Source organism: Nestor notabilis, unplaced genomic scaffold, assembly GCF_000696875.1.
Source record: "Nestor notabilis isolate BGI_N333 unplaced genomic scaffold, ASM69687v1 scaffold2399, whole genome shotgun sequence".
NCBI lineage: Eukaryota > Metazoa > Chordata > Aves > Psittaciformes > Psittacidae > Nestor > Nestor notabilis.
Window position 1 is genome coordinate 1 of NW_009944837.1, and position 14,792 is coordinate 14,792.

The following is a 14,792-nucleotide window of genomic DNA, read 5'->3' on the forward strand; positions in this document are numbered from 1 at the left end:
CAGCCCTTCAGCAACTCCCTCCGTCCCAATTTACCTCAGGTTACTCTGGGGGAAGAATGGGGCAAACGGGGACCCCGGTTAGGAGGGAAGGGTAAGCCTTTCCATAAGCAGTCTGGGAACATGCCAGTCCTCTGGCGACAGCGTGGCTGCAGTGACATCCAGCACACTTTTGTCTTGGGGCTTACCTGACGCCGAGAAGCCCTTGTGAACTAGGCCAGCAGTTTCCAGGTAGGGAGAAGGGGAATGTCTGAGGAGAACACTGGGATGCTCAGGCCTGGGGATGTAGGATTTCTCCTCTGTAGCAGACATGAAGAATGTAATGTTTATTTTTGAGTCAACAGGGAAAGGAGGTGTGCATTGCCGACAACTTGGCTTAGGGAAGTGAGCTGCCTGGGACATGCAGGGAGTCCCAGCAAGGAGCTGGGATTTGTAGGGGAGGGAGGATGGGAGCAGGGTCAGCTTTGCTAGGGCTGGGGCGCAGCTCCTTTTTGAAGAAGAGACTATATGGCTGGTTCCCCTGAAGAAGGGCAGTGCCATATACATCAGGGTGTAGATGTCTGAGGCAGGCAAGAGAACCAGTTTCCTTTAGGAGCTAGTTTGCATTTCTCCTGTCAACCACCAATCCTTGAACAAACTTCCCAAGAAGTAAGGAGAAATGTCAGGCTCTCACAGCACCTGAATCATCAGTGCCCATCTAGGAGCAGTGATGCAGAGTCAGAAAAGTTGGGGCCCTTTGGACCATGTCTAGTGTAGGAAACAATTTAAAGAAGCGTAAAGCTACATTTTAAGTCCCCATCCTATGAATGAAATGTAGAGAGGAGTTCAGTTACTTGAACCAACATTGCTAATGCTCCTCTGTACCTTTAGGGCAATTCTGCATTTAATTAATGGTCTTTCTGGTGTGCAGCTTGTGGAACGAAGACACTGTGGAGTGTGTAACCCCTTAACCTGGGGGCAGAAATTGCTGAGGAGTGATTATGACCACTACTGCTAATAACTGTTTTCTAGCAACCACTGCTTGGTAATGAATTTTATCAGACAGAAGGGATCCAACAGTAGGAATAAGATAGTAGAAATTTTTCCATTTGGTTTACTGGGATTAATATCACGTTTATTAGGACAAAGGGAGGTCACTGGTTTTTTTGGCAGGAGGGGATTATCTCACTGCTTAAAGTTAATGTTGAAGTCTAAAAATACATTTGCAGGAGGACAGAAATTTGTGGTATATAATTCATAATAAAGAGCTTTACTAAACTATTGTGGATTGTTTGGTACAGATGGAAATTCTAGTATAAGAGAACAGCAAAGCCATGTGATTTGAAGCCTTTTTAATGGAATGATTACATAATGTCTATAAAATGAGTAATTTCTCTTCTAGGACTTTATGGAGATTGGGATACTCTGCCAGACTACTGAAAACTAATAATTTTAGGACAGCTGCAGCAAATACATCATTTCCAGCAGTTTGGATGCTGTTGGCGCAATATTCTGGCAGAATACCTAGGCTCTTCGTAGTAGTTAAAAAAAATAGGTTTTTTACAATGCCTGACACTGTGGAGGATAAAGCTGATCTCGAACTGTATTCACCACATCCTGGAGTGCGTGGGATGACACAACTCAACAGAGAAGCTTTTAAAAGGACAGTTGTTGTTCCAGTTCTTAAAGTCAAGAAAGAAACTATAAATACTTTGCTGAAGTCCCTAAAACACGTGGTACTCCAGCGTCCTGGTCTAAAGCGAGTGGTTGAGGATCCAGGAGATGAGGACAGTAGACTTCTTATTCTGGATCGTCATAAAATACCAGAATTCTCATTGGGAGAATCAGAGCAAGAGGTATTAAAACAGCTTCATGTTCATCCTGAGGTGTCCAAGTATAACTTGGAGCTGACTTATGAGAATTTCAAGTCAGAGGAGATACTAAGAGCAGTCCTTCCTGAAGGTCAGGATGTCACCTCTGGATTTAGCCGTGTTGGTCACATAGCTCATTTGAATCTTAGAGATCATCAGCTTCCCTACAGACATTTGATTGGTAGGTAAAAGAACTCTTCTCAAGTAATTAGTATATTTAATATATTGCTAAAAAGATATTTAACAATTATTCTACTGATAAATTATTACTTGTACAAAGAATACTTTTGAGGGCTTTTAGTTGCTTTGTATTTTGACTTTAAATAGCCTATGTCGATGCTGTAGCTGTGCACAGAAGGTGTAGTTCTCTCTTACAGTAATCGTAGTCTCAGTTCACTGAGATTGCACTGAGAATTGGGTCAGGCTAAAGTATGTGCCTTACAAAGGTGTCACATCTGCAACCCTGAATCATCAGAGGAAGGTTGTTCTAATGCTTTTAGTTTAAGTTAATTAATTAACTGTAAACAGCAGTGTTTGTATCTGTTGTAGAGCATTAAAAGATTCTAGTTTGTCTCTTTCAGGCCAAGTTATAATTGACAAGAACCCAGGCATCACCTGTGTAGTAAATAAAACCAATATTATTGACAGCACGTATAGAAATTTCCAAATGGAAGTGCTCGCTGGAGAGAGCAACCTGGTAACCAAGGTACAGTTGATTTTCTCCTATTATTTTAAATTTAATGTTCTAAAACCCAAAGATATCTACTGGACAGATGTGCTGAAGAGGTGCTGTTAAAACCGTTCCTTTACACAGTGCCCTTCCTGTCACCTGTTTTAAAGTGTAAGAGTTGGCAGTTACATCTGCATTCATTCGACCTGGTCTGCCAAGGGCAAACTCGCAACCATAAGGATCATGAAGGTATGTATTCTTTGAGGTTCACAGCTTGTCATGATACTTTACTGATACGTGACAGCAGCAGGTTTCTTACAGACATACTAATTAAAGACTTTGTAGTACGGGGTGTTTCTCACTGTAAAGCCAGAATATTTAGTGGATTTGATCTAAGGAATTGCTGTTTCTTCATTTCACCAAGCCTTGTACAGTGGCTGGTATGGAACATAAGAATGTGTTTCTAAATCTCAGTGTCTTTACAACCTAGGCAAGATTTTGCCTGTGCCTTTTTCCTTTGGTGTCAGCAGCAAGACAAACCTCATTTCCCCTGTGTTTTGACATTTCTCAGGTGTGAAGAACTACGTAACTGCCACGCAGGGTTTCTTGGCTTTAGCTGCAAATTGGGCCACTGGTTTGACCAAAAAATATTTTTCATAACTGCTAGCAGCTCTGTGCTTTTAGAAGAGAAAACATTAAATTACCCAATAAAAAAGTTGAATAGCTTGATAGAACATCATGTACATGCAGAGAGAAGGCATTTGAATTGTCAAGGCAGAAGTGACAAACAAATACTATGCAGAGGGTATTAGCTCACTGAGCACACATCTAGCACACCACTGAGCTGCACGCTGAGGAGTGCAGATGTTTCACTATGTTTCTTGCTGGCAAAGCAAATGATACAAAGCTACTTTAATTCCCATTCACACAACTGAAGTGTGGTGGTGCAAAGTATCATCTCGCATCTCATCCTCATTGGAATAAATATGGTTTCTTTTTAGATCTGACTTAAGGTAGTGCTCATCCCAAACTTTGGGTTTGGATAAGTTTCCAGACGCTGTCACCTTGAGAGATAAAATAGGGTATTTTTTCAAACTGCAGGGTGGCTCCCAGGGACTTTGAATTTGGGTGACTGTTGCCATTTGTGTGCTGTATCATTCTCAGACACTTATTTATGATGTGGACTCCCCCGAGGAGGGCTCAAGGCACAGTCCCAAGATCTGCTTTCAATAAAGGTGTTGTCAGCCAGCCACAAAAAAAGCCTCAGATTATTATTTTTTTTAATGGTAAATTTAAGTTGCTGGTTTATTTCCACCTGATTGAGACATCCATAAGCCAGCCATCTGGACTGACAGTTGGAACATTCCTTATGGCTATTTCTGTTGAGTAGATCTGCTTATACAAGACTTATGTGCACTACTAGTGGGACAAATGTCAATTATCTTTTGATAAAGCACCTTGTTTTTTAGCTGTCTTAACTACTGATAATGCTTAAATATGCCTGGAATTTGAACACAGAGGCTTAAGCAAATGTTTTGGACTTTCAGGTCAAAGAAAATAATATTGTATATGAATTGGACTTTTCTAAAGTCTACTGGAACCCACGTCTCTCCACTGAACACAGCCGTATTGTTGAGCTTTTGAAGCCCGGCGATGTCCTTTTCGATGTCTTTGCTGGGATAGGACCTTTTGCTATTCCAGCAGCAAAGAAAAAGTGCCACGTATTTGCAAACGATCTCAATCCTGAATCCTACAACTGGCTCCTGCACAACTGCAGACTGAACAAAGTAGACAAAAAAATTAAAGCATTCAATATGGATGGCAGGGACTTCCTGCTGGGCCCAGTAAGAGAAGAACTAAGTAAAGAGCTCCCACTTCAGAAAGAAGAACAAAAAACCTCCTTTCACATAGTCATGAATTTGCCAGCTTTGGCTATTGAATTTCTGGACGCTTTCCGGCATCTCTTGGTCAGAGAACCATGTGGCACTGCTGACCTTCCCATGGTGCACTGCTACGGTTTCTCCAAACACGAGAACCCAGCCAAAGACATACAAGAACGAGCTGAAGCTTCTCTAGGAACCTCCTTGGACGGGCGCTGTTCTACTTACCTGGTTAGAAATGTCGCACCCAACAAGGAGATGCTGTGCATTAGCTTCCAGATCCCAGCGGACATACTGTACAAGAGGCCCTGCCCTGATGAAGGTAAGGAACAAACCTTCTATGTGGCACATGGATTTCAGGCTACACCTTGTGCTGTCTCAAGCTGGTCCCACCTTGTCAGCCTTGTGGGCCACTCCAGCCATATGGCAAGAATTCTGCTTTTGGTTGTGGAGTGTGGAGGCTGCTGGCAGGAGCCTGCACATGTGCAGCAGCTGCAGGGCTTCATGCATGCTGCGACAGCGGTCTGCTCCTCTGATCCCGGCATGAGCCTCCACAGAGAAAATGGTGGACTGGATAGGATCATCCCACAGGCTATAAACCAGATCGCGTTCTGGGGGAGGATGGGGTATCTAATGCCAAGCACACATTTCTGAGAGCTAAATACTTCCGAACTGTAGCTTCATTTTCACCCAGAGTGGAATGGCATGCTTCCAAGCAATGGGTCCCAGTCCTGACCTTCTCCCTTATACTTGCACTGACTCATTTTAGGTCTGGAGTCACTGCATCAGCAGAATCAGCTTCTGTACAGTTTAGTTGAGAAACAGATATCTTTAGAGATCTTTAATGTTGAATTTGAGTTTTATTTTTTCATAAATGTCATTTAGTTTTTGAAGGACTTGCAGAAGCTCATTGGTTTCAGCCATCTTGAGCTTTGCACTATGTGAGGAGGAGGGAGAGGGGAGGCTTTCAGCCTGCGGTTACATGAACTGGAGGAAAGAAGGTTCTGATAAAACTTTGATGCCATGAAACTTATTTTTACACTGTTGTTGGGTAGCACTGAGATGTAGGTCAAAATGTAGCTCAAGACAGGTTTTTTGAAAGTCTTTAGTAAAGATCCCCATTACTGCTATAACAGTTTTCATTCATGACTGTTAATCCCAGTTTTAATTCTCATCTCTTCCTCTTAAATCCCTGAAGTATTACATGGCTTGTGGTTTAGTTCAGGCTGTTTACTGTACATTAAATAATTGACTTCTTCTAATGTTCTTCCAGCAAAACCAGCCTCTAAACGTCTGTGTACCAGCAACAAGTTTTCTGAAGAGAAGTTTCTGAGCTGAAGACTAGAGTTACGGTAACTACCTCAGTAGTTTGTGTAAGAGGTACACTGAGGTTACCTCTGGTGTATCCTTTGAGTTATTTGAAGCATACTGCCCATGTTGCCCATCTCCAGTGCTGAGATGCAGAATGTGTGTTGCAGCTTTCCTTTGTCAGCCTCGCTTCCTGCAGTTACCTTTTTTTGTTTTTCACTGTGGGATCAGTGAGCAGATTGAAATTGTTGTTACTACAAACAAACTAAAACTTTGCTTTTATGTAATAAATGTGTTTTGGTACTTCTCTGCTCTCTGTTGTTTCACACCCCATGGTAGATAAGTGGCACAGGCCAGGATAGTTTTCTGCTGTGTCACTTTGATAATGTGGGGCTTGTGGTGAAAACAGGTTTTTGTATTTTGTTGGGACTCGTATGACTCTTGCATTGGATTCTCTGACAAATGGGTCTTGTGTCTAAGAACAGTGGATTACCGCTAGCAGATGCACAAACAGCTCCTGTATAAGTGACATCACCTTTTGAAAACTTGACCCAAGATACAAGAAGGCCCGAATGGCCACATGTACTTGTTCCTAGGCTTTTGAGTAAGAAATGCTTTTTAACACTGAGATGTAGTTAGGGATTGGAAGTAGTTAGTTGGCTCCCAACTTAGCATTTTACACTCTTAAAGCAGGAAAGACTAACGCCATTGGCACGTTTGCAGATGAAGCGCACACTTGCATTGAAGTGCAAGACTGAAAACCAGTACCTGGCTCAATGATCTCTTGCCTTGGAACCACATCCTCCTATGGCTTCCCCGCCCCTGCCACCTCCCAGCCTTCCCCTGCCTCCAGCTGCTTCTCTGCCTGGGTGATCTTGCTGACTGGCTTGCTTGTATTCTGCAGGGATTTGAAAAGCCTTTGCCTTTGATTTCCTTCACTTACACATCCAGGCTATTGTTGGGCAGTGTCAACCACAAAGTTTATTTGGACGGAGGCCTCGGCCCAACCTCTCAGTTTCAGATATTTTCCTTCAGTCCCAGCTCGCGCAGAGCAGCTCAGTGAGCAGACGTCCATCACCCTGGTCCTGCTGTTGTGGCTCCATCACTGGGGCCTGCAGCCTGGTGTCCTGCTTCTCACCCAAACAGCTGCTAAGGCCCAAGGATTTTGCATTACTGCCTTTCCCTTGGCTCCACAGCCAGGACTTCTGAGTGGGCCTTTGCAGGTCTGTTGTCCCTGGACTGCATTTATCAAACCAGGGGTTAAAAGTCATCATGACTCACTCCTATGCTGTTGTGGCTCCATCACTGGGGCCTGCAGCCTGGTGTCCTGCTTCTCACCCAAACAGCTGCTAAGGCCCAAGGATTTTGCATTACTGCCTTTCCCTTGGCTCCACAGCCAGGACTTCTGAGTGGGCCTTTGCAGGTCTGTTGTCCCTGGACTGCATTTATCAAACCAGGGGTTAAAAGTCATCATGACTCACTCCTACTATCTGGAAAGCTGCTGTACAGGTCCCTCCCCTGGCCTGCTGCTTCAGCCCCAGCACTCCTCTGCTGCCCTTTACAATAGTACTCAACAGCTTCAACCTGTTTGTGGTCCCGTTGTTGATGACAGGCACGTTGTACCCTCTCCCTACCAGCCACAGCTCCTCAAAGAGCAATGTGTGCTGTGGTTGCTGTCTGCTAGGTTTTCTAACACTGTGTGATTTCCTACCCCTGCCCTGCAGGTTTCCATAAACATTCAAAAGCTGCTCTTGTTCTTTGGTGCCCTCCATGAACCCTGCTGTAGCAACAAGACCCCTGACCACCCTGGAACAATGCAGCCACCCTGTGATCCACATCAACGGGCCTGTCTGTACTGCTGGAAGCTGTAGGTCCCTTTGACTGTGTGCATTGCTTTACAGTCCAAATTTAGGGCTTCCTGGCACTCCTGCGCTAACAGAAACCTGGCTTTAATCAACAAAATGGTTTAGTAAATCTTAAACTCTTAAGAAAGAAATTTATCAGGGGTGGCAAAAGGGACAGGCCAAGTGGGCTTAGAAACATTGTCAGGGTATGCAGGGATTCAACGAGGAAGGCCAAACCCCACTTAGAATTGAGTCTGGCAGAGGACATCAAGGACAAGAAGGGCTTTTGAAAGTCATCACCAAGCATGCAGAAGAAAAGAAGTTTGCTGATGGTACGAAGCTGAGGCGAGTGGCTGATACACCTGAAAGTTGTGCTGCCATTCGGCAGGACCTTAACAGGCTGGAGAATTGGGTAGAGAGAAACTAATGGGGTTCAGCAAGGAGAAGTGTAGGGTACTGCATCTGGGGAGGAAGAACCCCAAATACCAGTACAGGTTGGGGCTGACCTATTGGAGAGCAGTTTAGCTGAGAAGGACCTGTGAGTGTTGGTAGATGATAAGTTGACAATGAGCCACAGTGTGCACTTGCAGCCAGGAGGAAAATAGTATCCCGGGGTGCACTGGGAGGCATGTGGCCAGCAGGTCAAGGGAGGTGATCCTCCCCCTCTACTTGACCCTTGTGAGGCCACACCTGGAGCACTGTGTTCAAGTTCTGGGCTCCTCAGTACAAGACAGACAAGGAGCTAGTGGAGAGGGTCCAGCTCAGGGCCACAGGTATGGTCAGGGGTCTGGAGCATCTCTCTTGTGAGGAGAGTCTACTGCTGGGCCTGGTTATTCTAGAGCAGACTGGGAGGGGATCTCATTAATGCACAGAAATATCTCAAAGATGGGTGCCAGGAGGATGGTGCCAGGCTCTTCAGTCATGCCCAGCAACAGGACAAGGAACAATGGTCATAAACTAAGACACAGGAAGTTTCACCTCAACATGAGGAAGAACTTGTTTATGTTGAGGGTAGCAGAGCCCTGGAACAGGCTGCCCAGGGAGGTTGTGGAGTCTCCCTCTCTGGAGACATTCAGAACCCACTTGGACATGTTCCTGTGCAACCTGCTGTGGGTGGCCCTGCCTTGGCAGGGGGGTTGGACTGGATGATCTCCAGAGGTCCCTTCCAACCCTAATGATTCTGTGAAATTCTGGCACCTCCCCCCACTTCCCTTAGCAAAGAAATCACTGAGTCTGGAATAGAGCTTATTCTTCTCTTTATTACAACACAGAAAAAAATCCATTCATTCAATGCACTCCTCAGAGCAGTATTCAACAGCTATTAACAGGTGACCCATAAAACGTGGGCCAGGCTTTACTCTGGAGGCACACGCTGTCCTAAGCGGTTTCCAGTCTCCTGCAGTTTATACACACTCATGGCAAAGACCAGTCCTGCCACAGGAAGACCATCTCTGCTGCAATTAGTCTACATACTGCTATAAGGAGAGGGGAAGGAACACGTAAGAGCAGCAGATCAAGTGGCAAGGGTCATCCCAAAAGCCAGACAAAGGGAGATTCCTGCCCAAAGAACCTCTGAACACACAACAGAAAAGCTGCAAACGGAGCTAATCAGGGAAAAAAAAAACAAACCCAATTTTGACCACACTAATGACTTTGCTGTGTATCAAGGCTTCTTAGATTTCTTCTAGAGAAACTCACTTGAAAGACTTCCAGCTAAAGATCTGTTTTCCATACAAAGGTAAGAACCAAGGGATATCCATAAGGATCCTGCACAAGTTGTGTCAGCACAGTTCCAAGGTTTCTCATCTCATCCAGCTGGCAGGAGGAAAAACCCACTTGTCTAAACTGGGGAAACTAGTTTGAGGGGAAGAAAATGTAGGCTTGAATATTGACACTAAATGTTATAATCAAAATGGCATTTAAATGCCTGTGCAGATAAAACCCTGCAATAAGAGTAAAACCACAAACTTTTTTATTGAAGTCTGGCTTTAAAAAAAAAAAATTACAAGTGTATTTCTTTAAACCTCAAGTATACACAGCTGAGTTATTCACATCTTCCATTAGATGTGGCTTACTGCTTCAGCCTCTGTCAGCTACATGACTGCATGTGCTACATGACTAATGAGTTTCCCTCTACACAAAAATGCACCTACATTTTACAAAGGCTTTTATTTCCTCTAACACTTATACACAGCTGGTTTTACGCAGAAGAGGGACTGCAGTGTAGCCATTGTGCAGATGGCAGCAATTTTACTCCTCGCTCCGTTTGGTGTCCCCTGATCAGAGGCTGATGCTTGGCGGCTAATTGGGGTGCCAGAAAAGACCACTGAAGGCATCCTGTAAGGCTCGGCTGCAAGCAAGAGAGGAAGTGTAGCCCCCAGCGACATCCTGCGGAGAGGCGGCTCGCACGTGGGCGAGATACCTGAAACAAAGAGAAGCAGCATTTCAGAGCAGAAATAAACACATCCGACACCTGAGGGGTTCTTAGCACAGTCAGGTCAAAGCTGCTTTTTGGGAGAAAGCAAGGAGATGGAGCTGCCCGCTGCCACCTATGAAGGGATCAGGATAAACACTCACTAGCTGAAAGGATGGCAATGCCGACGCACCTTCAGACCAGCTGTCCAGCCAACACACTGCAAAAGCTTGACTCTGGCAACAGGCTGCACAGGGTTAAGTACACTCACTGGGTTGTATTTGGGTACTTGCTCTGGGGGCAGGGTTGCATTTCTCCCTTGTAAGATGATGATGATGACACAAGTTTTCCTGCACTCCCACAGGAGTCCGAGTTTCAGCTCTGCCCCGTTAGTGCTGGGCACCCCCAAGAGCCAACCATGCCCGTTGCTCTGATAACAGCAGGGCTGAACTTTCTGCTCTCAGGCCTATCTGTATCTGCAGTAAGTCCACTGACACCAGGGAATTAGGTCTGTGGGAGGCTGTCATTTTGGCTAAAGCAGCCAAACTTTAGCCAGACTTTGAACTGCACCATGAATTCATCATCATCATCTATGGGCATGTAGCAATAGGGCAAGGGGAAAGGGTTTTAAACTGAAAGAGAGGAGATACAGGTTAGCTATTAGAGAGTCCTTCACTATGAGGGTGGTGAGGCACTGGCACAGGTTGCCCAGAGAAGCTGGGGCTCCCCCATCCCTGGCAGTGTTCAAGAACAGTGTGGACACAAGGGCTGGGAGCACCCTGGTCTAGTGGAAGGTGCCCCTGCCTGTGGCAGGGGGTTGGAACTAGATGGTCTTTAAGGTCCCTTCCAACCCAAACCAGCCTGTGATTCTATCATCTGTGCCATCAAATTTTACACCAAACCAGCCACCAGGCCAATGAGCTGACATTGAACCACGCTGCCTGTGCTAGCCCTGCTGCATGCTCTTGGCTCCCATCAGCTCCTTCCGAGGGCTCATACCCAAGGGCTCCCACTAAAGGTGTCTGCTTGTGAGTATGTGGATGGTTTCCTTCCGTGCTTTAACCCTACAAGTCCTTGCGGTTCACATAAGACAGATGCAAGACCAGGTTCTTGGCTAGTTTTGCACCAAAACCCTTTCAAATACAAAGACAGCCATGGGCCCAGCTCAATGACTGCCGCAAATTCCAAACACCAGATAAAATACCATAAATGAGAACTGCTTTTCAGAGTGGCCATGTGAGCCTCTGAGCTTCAGCTAGCTGTTTTGATTCATCACTTGGTACGTGTTGCTCTTGGGAAGGTTGAGTCATTCCACCTCTGGCTTGGCAATTCAAGCATAAACTTGCAAAATGCATACAATCTTTTATAATGTTATCCTGAGAAACCTAAACCAGCTGCACTTCTGGCAGGAAAATACAGGACCACCAGTAAAATATCCAAAACAGTTGCATCTTTTAATTTATGACTCTACACTGTTTCCATAAAGAGTATATAAAACAGGTCAGATTTTATAGGTAAGACATAATAAACAGTCATACCCATTGAAGCCATAAATGTGTAGAAAAAGAGGTTACTTAGAAATGATTAATTACAGTTTTAAAACTGTATTTCTTGCACCTAATAACCACAATGCACAGACATGAGCAACATTTCTGAGTGACTGTTGGTGATGCTGAAGCTGAGAGACTGAATATGCCTCCTGTGGCCAGGCTGAGGTGAACTCTGCTGCTTGGTACCAATGTGGGACGGAGCCTGGTCCTCACTGCTGGACATGGGTTCCCATCTGCACAGCCCAGACCCTGGGGGCACAAACCCACCTCAGAGTGTTCAGTACAAAGGGAATCGACAAACACGGCAGCAAAGCCAGTCCTGTCTCTTCATCTGCAGGGCAAGATGGTCTACAGAGGGCTCCGGTTTTGGGGGAGAACATGCTTAATGCATTTAAAAAAAAATGTTTAACCTTCTTTTTACTTGCCCCTTAATGTTTTAGGAGGAAAATCTCATTCTTTCCAAAGGCCTTTTGCAACTGCTGTATGAAACAAGAGCTCCTTCCCCCAGCCAGTAACGATGAAAGAATACTGACAACAAGAAATAATTTCCTTCGAAATGCTGGTGTGAAACTATCTCCACCCTCCAAGCCAGCAAGTCTTATAAAAATCAATTCCCCTCTCAGATTTCACGTCTGTCATGGTTTTTCATTGCAGAAACTTCAATTTTCCACTCCTGCGTGGAGCAGTCCAGAGAAAGCAGGGGATTACTTTATGTTTCTGCATTAACAAAGGTTGGTTGTGTGTTTTTCATTACTTTCCTTATCATTAGTTACTTATATAGCACTAAAAGGAGAGAGGCAGAGTCTGTTGTTTCCCTTTTTTTAGGTCATCTGAAATTGGGGCATTAGTTTCATAACACAATCAGATTTACAGCTATTACAGCATTTATGGTTAATTGGTATATGATCTCTGAAGCAATACAAAAACATTGCTAAAAAGACTCTGATCAACTTTTACTATGGCAACCTGCGTTAATTACCCCTACTCCTGTGGAACAAGCACAACAAGCTGCTGGCTGTCAAGTGAGGTCTTTATTTTCTTGTTAAGTATCTAAACTTACTGCTCTTGACCGTTTAATTACTGTGGTACACCAGGCAATTGCAAAGAATCTGCCACGCCGAAGCCACACAATGAGAAGTGAATGTTTTGCCGGCTTTTCCCCACCAATCCCCATCTGTGCAGCCTGAATCCGGCTGTGCCCTTCACAGGAGAATCTCTCTCAACTGGATTCCTGGGGTTTCTGGCAGAGGTCAACACATCTTTTCATGTACACCTTTACAACAGCAGCAGGAAGAAGCGCCTGCCAAGTTTTATTTCCAAAAAGTCAAGCTCCGTTAGGTCTTGGGACCTGGAGGTAATTGCTCTCACTAGTTAGCAAATTCCAGCACACTAGGTCTGTTTTTCATAGGTTTATTTTAAGTATCTGTAAATCTTATAAGCAGAAACCAGGAAAGAGAGGTTTGCTTTTTCTGGTGCACAGTTTTTTAATGTAACTTGTTTTTACTGAGGGCAGACTGAAGTTAAAAAATGCCTGCACCATTATTTCTGAGCAAGGCTAAAGGGACGTGTGTTCTCTGCCCCATGGTTTCACACTTCCCACTCTAGTGCCTACACTCCGCTTCAGGCCCTGCCCAAACAAGCCCCTTTCCTTAGCTGCAGCCCTTGGATGTTGATCTTCCCCATTAACCTTTCATGTCAATTAAAACACATCGTATTTTGTTCTTCATGAGCCTTCAGGGGGCTCATTCCTGACCTCTGGTTTCTCATCACCACGCGGGGTGGGGGCTGGGGGGTAATTTTTAAAAAGCCGCCTGCTTTCAAGTGAAGAGGTATAATTCACACTTGCTGTAGACTCGGAAGCAAGCTGATCACTCCTGGGGTAGGTTTCCTTCATGCTTTCTTTTTCCAAAGGCTATGTCACCATCACTTCATCAGGAATGACTGGGACCGCCACAGAACTACATGGCAGTGTTACCCCCTGTGCCCTTCCACCCGCTGCCCAGGCAGCCTCAGCACCCCTTGGCATGGCCGTTTCTGAGGCACAGAGGACTCAACCACAGCTTGTCAGACAGTAACACCCGAGACCACTGGCAAACGTCCCCTCACTGCTCGGCAAGGGCAGTCTTGTTTCAGAGAAGCTCGGGAAAGACCTCAGAAACGGAGAAGATGGAGAAACAGCACAATCAAACCAGGCTAAAAGAAAATCAAACCAAAACCACCACACACCAAAACATCCAACCAACAAACCAAAAAAACCCACAGTACTCCCCTCCACTCACCCAACTGGAAGTATCAGTGCTTGGGATTATTTCATGCCACCCTCCCCGTCTACCCAAGACAAGTACACTCCACTGGTGTTCCTGCAGATGCATCACTGGATATACACGTGGAGTACTGTGTATTTGGCATGCAGATTGTACTTTTTTTGTTGTATTAGGTATTTTATGGGGGTGAAGAAAAGAAAAATCATTCAAAAACTGTTTGACGGAAGAACAAAAGATCATGTAATTCTATTCCGCAGAATAGATTTACTGCTCATCTGATTATTCGCAGTATCCAAGACAGAAGGTAATGGGGCAGACATTAGATCTGGGAAATATTCCAGATTCATCATATAAATAATAAACAGTGGTTGCATGAAAGCAGGAAAGTACTCCAGTCCGCAAAATTGTGTAAAGCATTAGTAACGCAGTAGCACACGCTGCATTCCTGAACCTTTCTAGAGAGAATTGTTTTCATTAGATTTACCAAGTCTCTAAGATAAGCTATCAATGCATTATTCACAGTATCCCTGCAGAGACTGGGTCTTATCAGATGAGAGGAGCACATAATAAACTTTTCTCTGACCAGTTTCTCCATGAGGAATGCATGGCCTGGGTTACTCTATAGCCCCTGAGCAGGTAAGAAACTGAGCTCTGCCACTCAACTGTTGTTTGTTTGAACCAGTTCTACCACATAGTCGGTCCATGCAGCCAAAGCAGAATTTGTTTATAAAATGAGCTGAGTTCATTGCTGCTCTTCATTACATAGCCCTGGGAAATCCATTTGGGAACAGGCCTTCGCTAGGTGTTACTCAAACCTCGCAGACTGTAACCTGCACAACACAAAACGGGTACTAAAAGAAGTCCAGAACAGCAATTCATCCTTCCACAGACTAGCTGCAAGCCTGACCCCAGGTCTTCAGAAGTCAAAAAGCAGTTTATCTATTTCAGTGGGCACTATCCTTGTACTTGGATCTTAACAAACAAACCGGCTATTATTGGTGTCAGAACTTCCTGCT

General features: G+C 44.9%; 2 protein-coding genes across 2 annotated transcripts in view; one reads left to right on the top strand and one right to left on the bottom strand.

Annotated features, from left to right (window-relative positions):
• The first annotated feature begins 1,358 nt into the window (after positions 1-1,358).
• On the top strand, positions 1,359-5,735 carry TRMT5 (tRNA methyltransferase 5). The gene is made up of 4 exons (XM_010022582.1): positions 1,359-2,028; positions 2,429-2,553; positions 4,065-4,719; positions 5,671-5,735. The coding sequence occupies exons 1-4, from the start codon at positions 1,359-1,361 to the stop codon at positions 5,733-5,735; spliced, it is 1,515 nt and encodes a 504-aa protein (XP_010020884.1).
• A 4,115-nt stretch (positions 5,736-9,850) lies between these two features.
• The window catches only part of MNAT1 (MNAT CDK-activating kinase assembly factor 1), a gene marked incomplete at its 5' end in the record, with an annotated part of 84,887 nt that continues 79,945 nt past the window's right edge, over positions 9,851-14,792 (bottom strand). Inside the window, one exon of the mRNA XM_010022583.1 lies at positions 9,851-9,971. Within this exon, the coding sequence (XP_010020885.1) occupies positions 9,851-9,971 (121 nt within the window). The remainder of the gene's footprint in view (positions 9,972-14,792) is intronic.

What these genes read in the sequence shown, in the direction of transcription:
- TRMT5 (XM_010022582.1), top strand. Translation starts at nt 1,359, where the DNA reads ATGAGTAATTTCTCTTCTAGGACTTTATGGAGATTGGGATACTCTGCC. An exon ending in TCCCTACAGACATTTGATTG is followed by an intron (nt 2,029 to 2,428) that starts GTAGGTAAAAGA and finishes TGTCTCTTTCAG; the next exon opens with GCCAAGTTATAATTGACAAG. An exon ending in GAGGCCCTGCCCTGATGAAG is followed by an intron (nt 4,720 to 5,670) that starts GTAAGGAACAAA and finishes ATGTTCTTCCAG; the next exon opens with CAAAACCAGCCTCTAAACGT.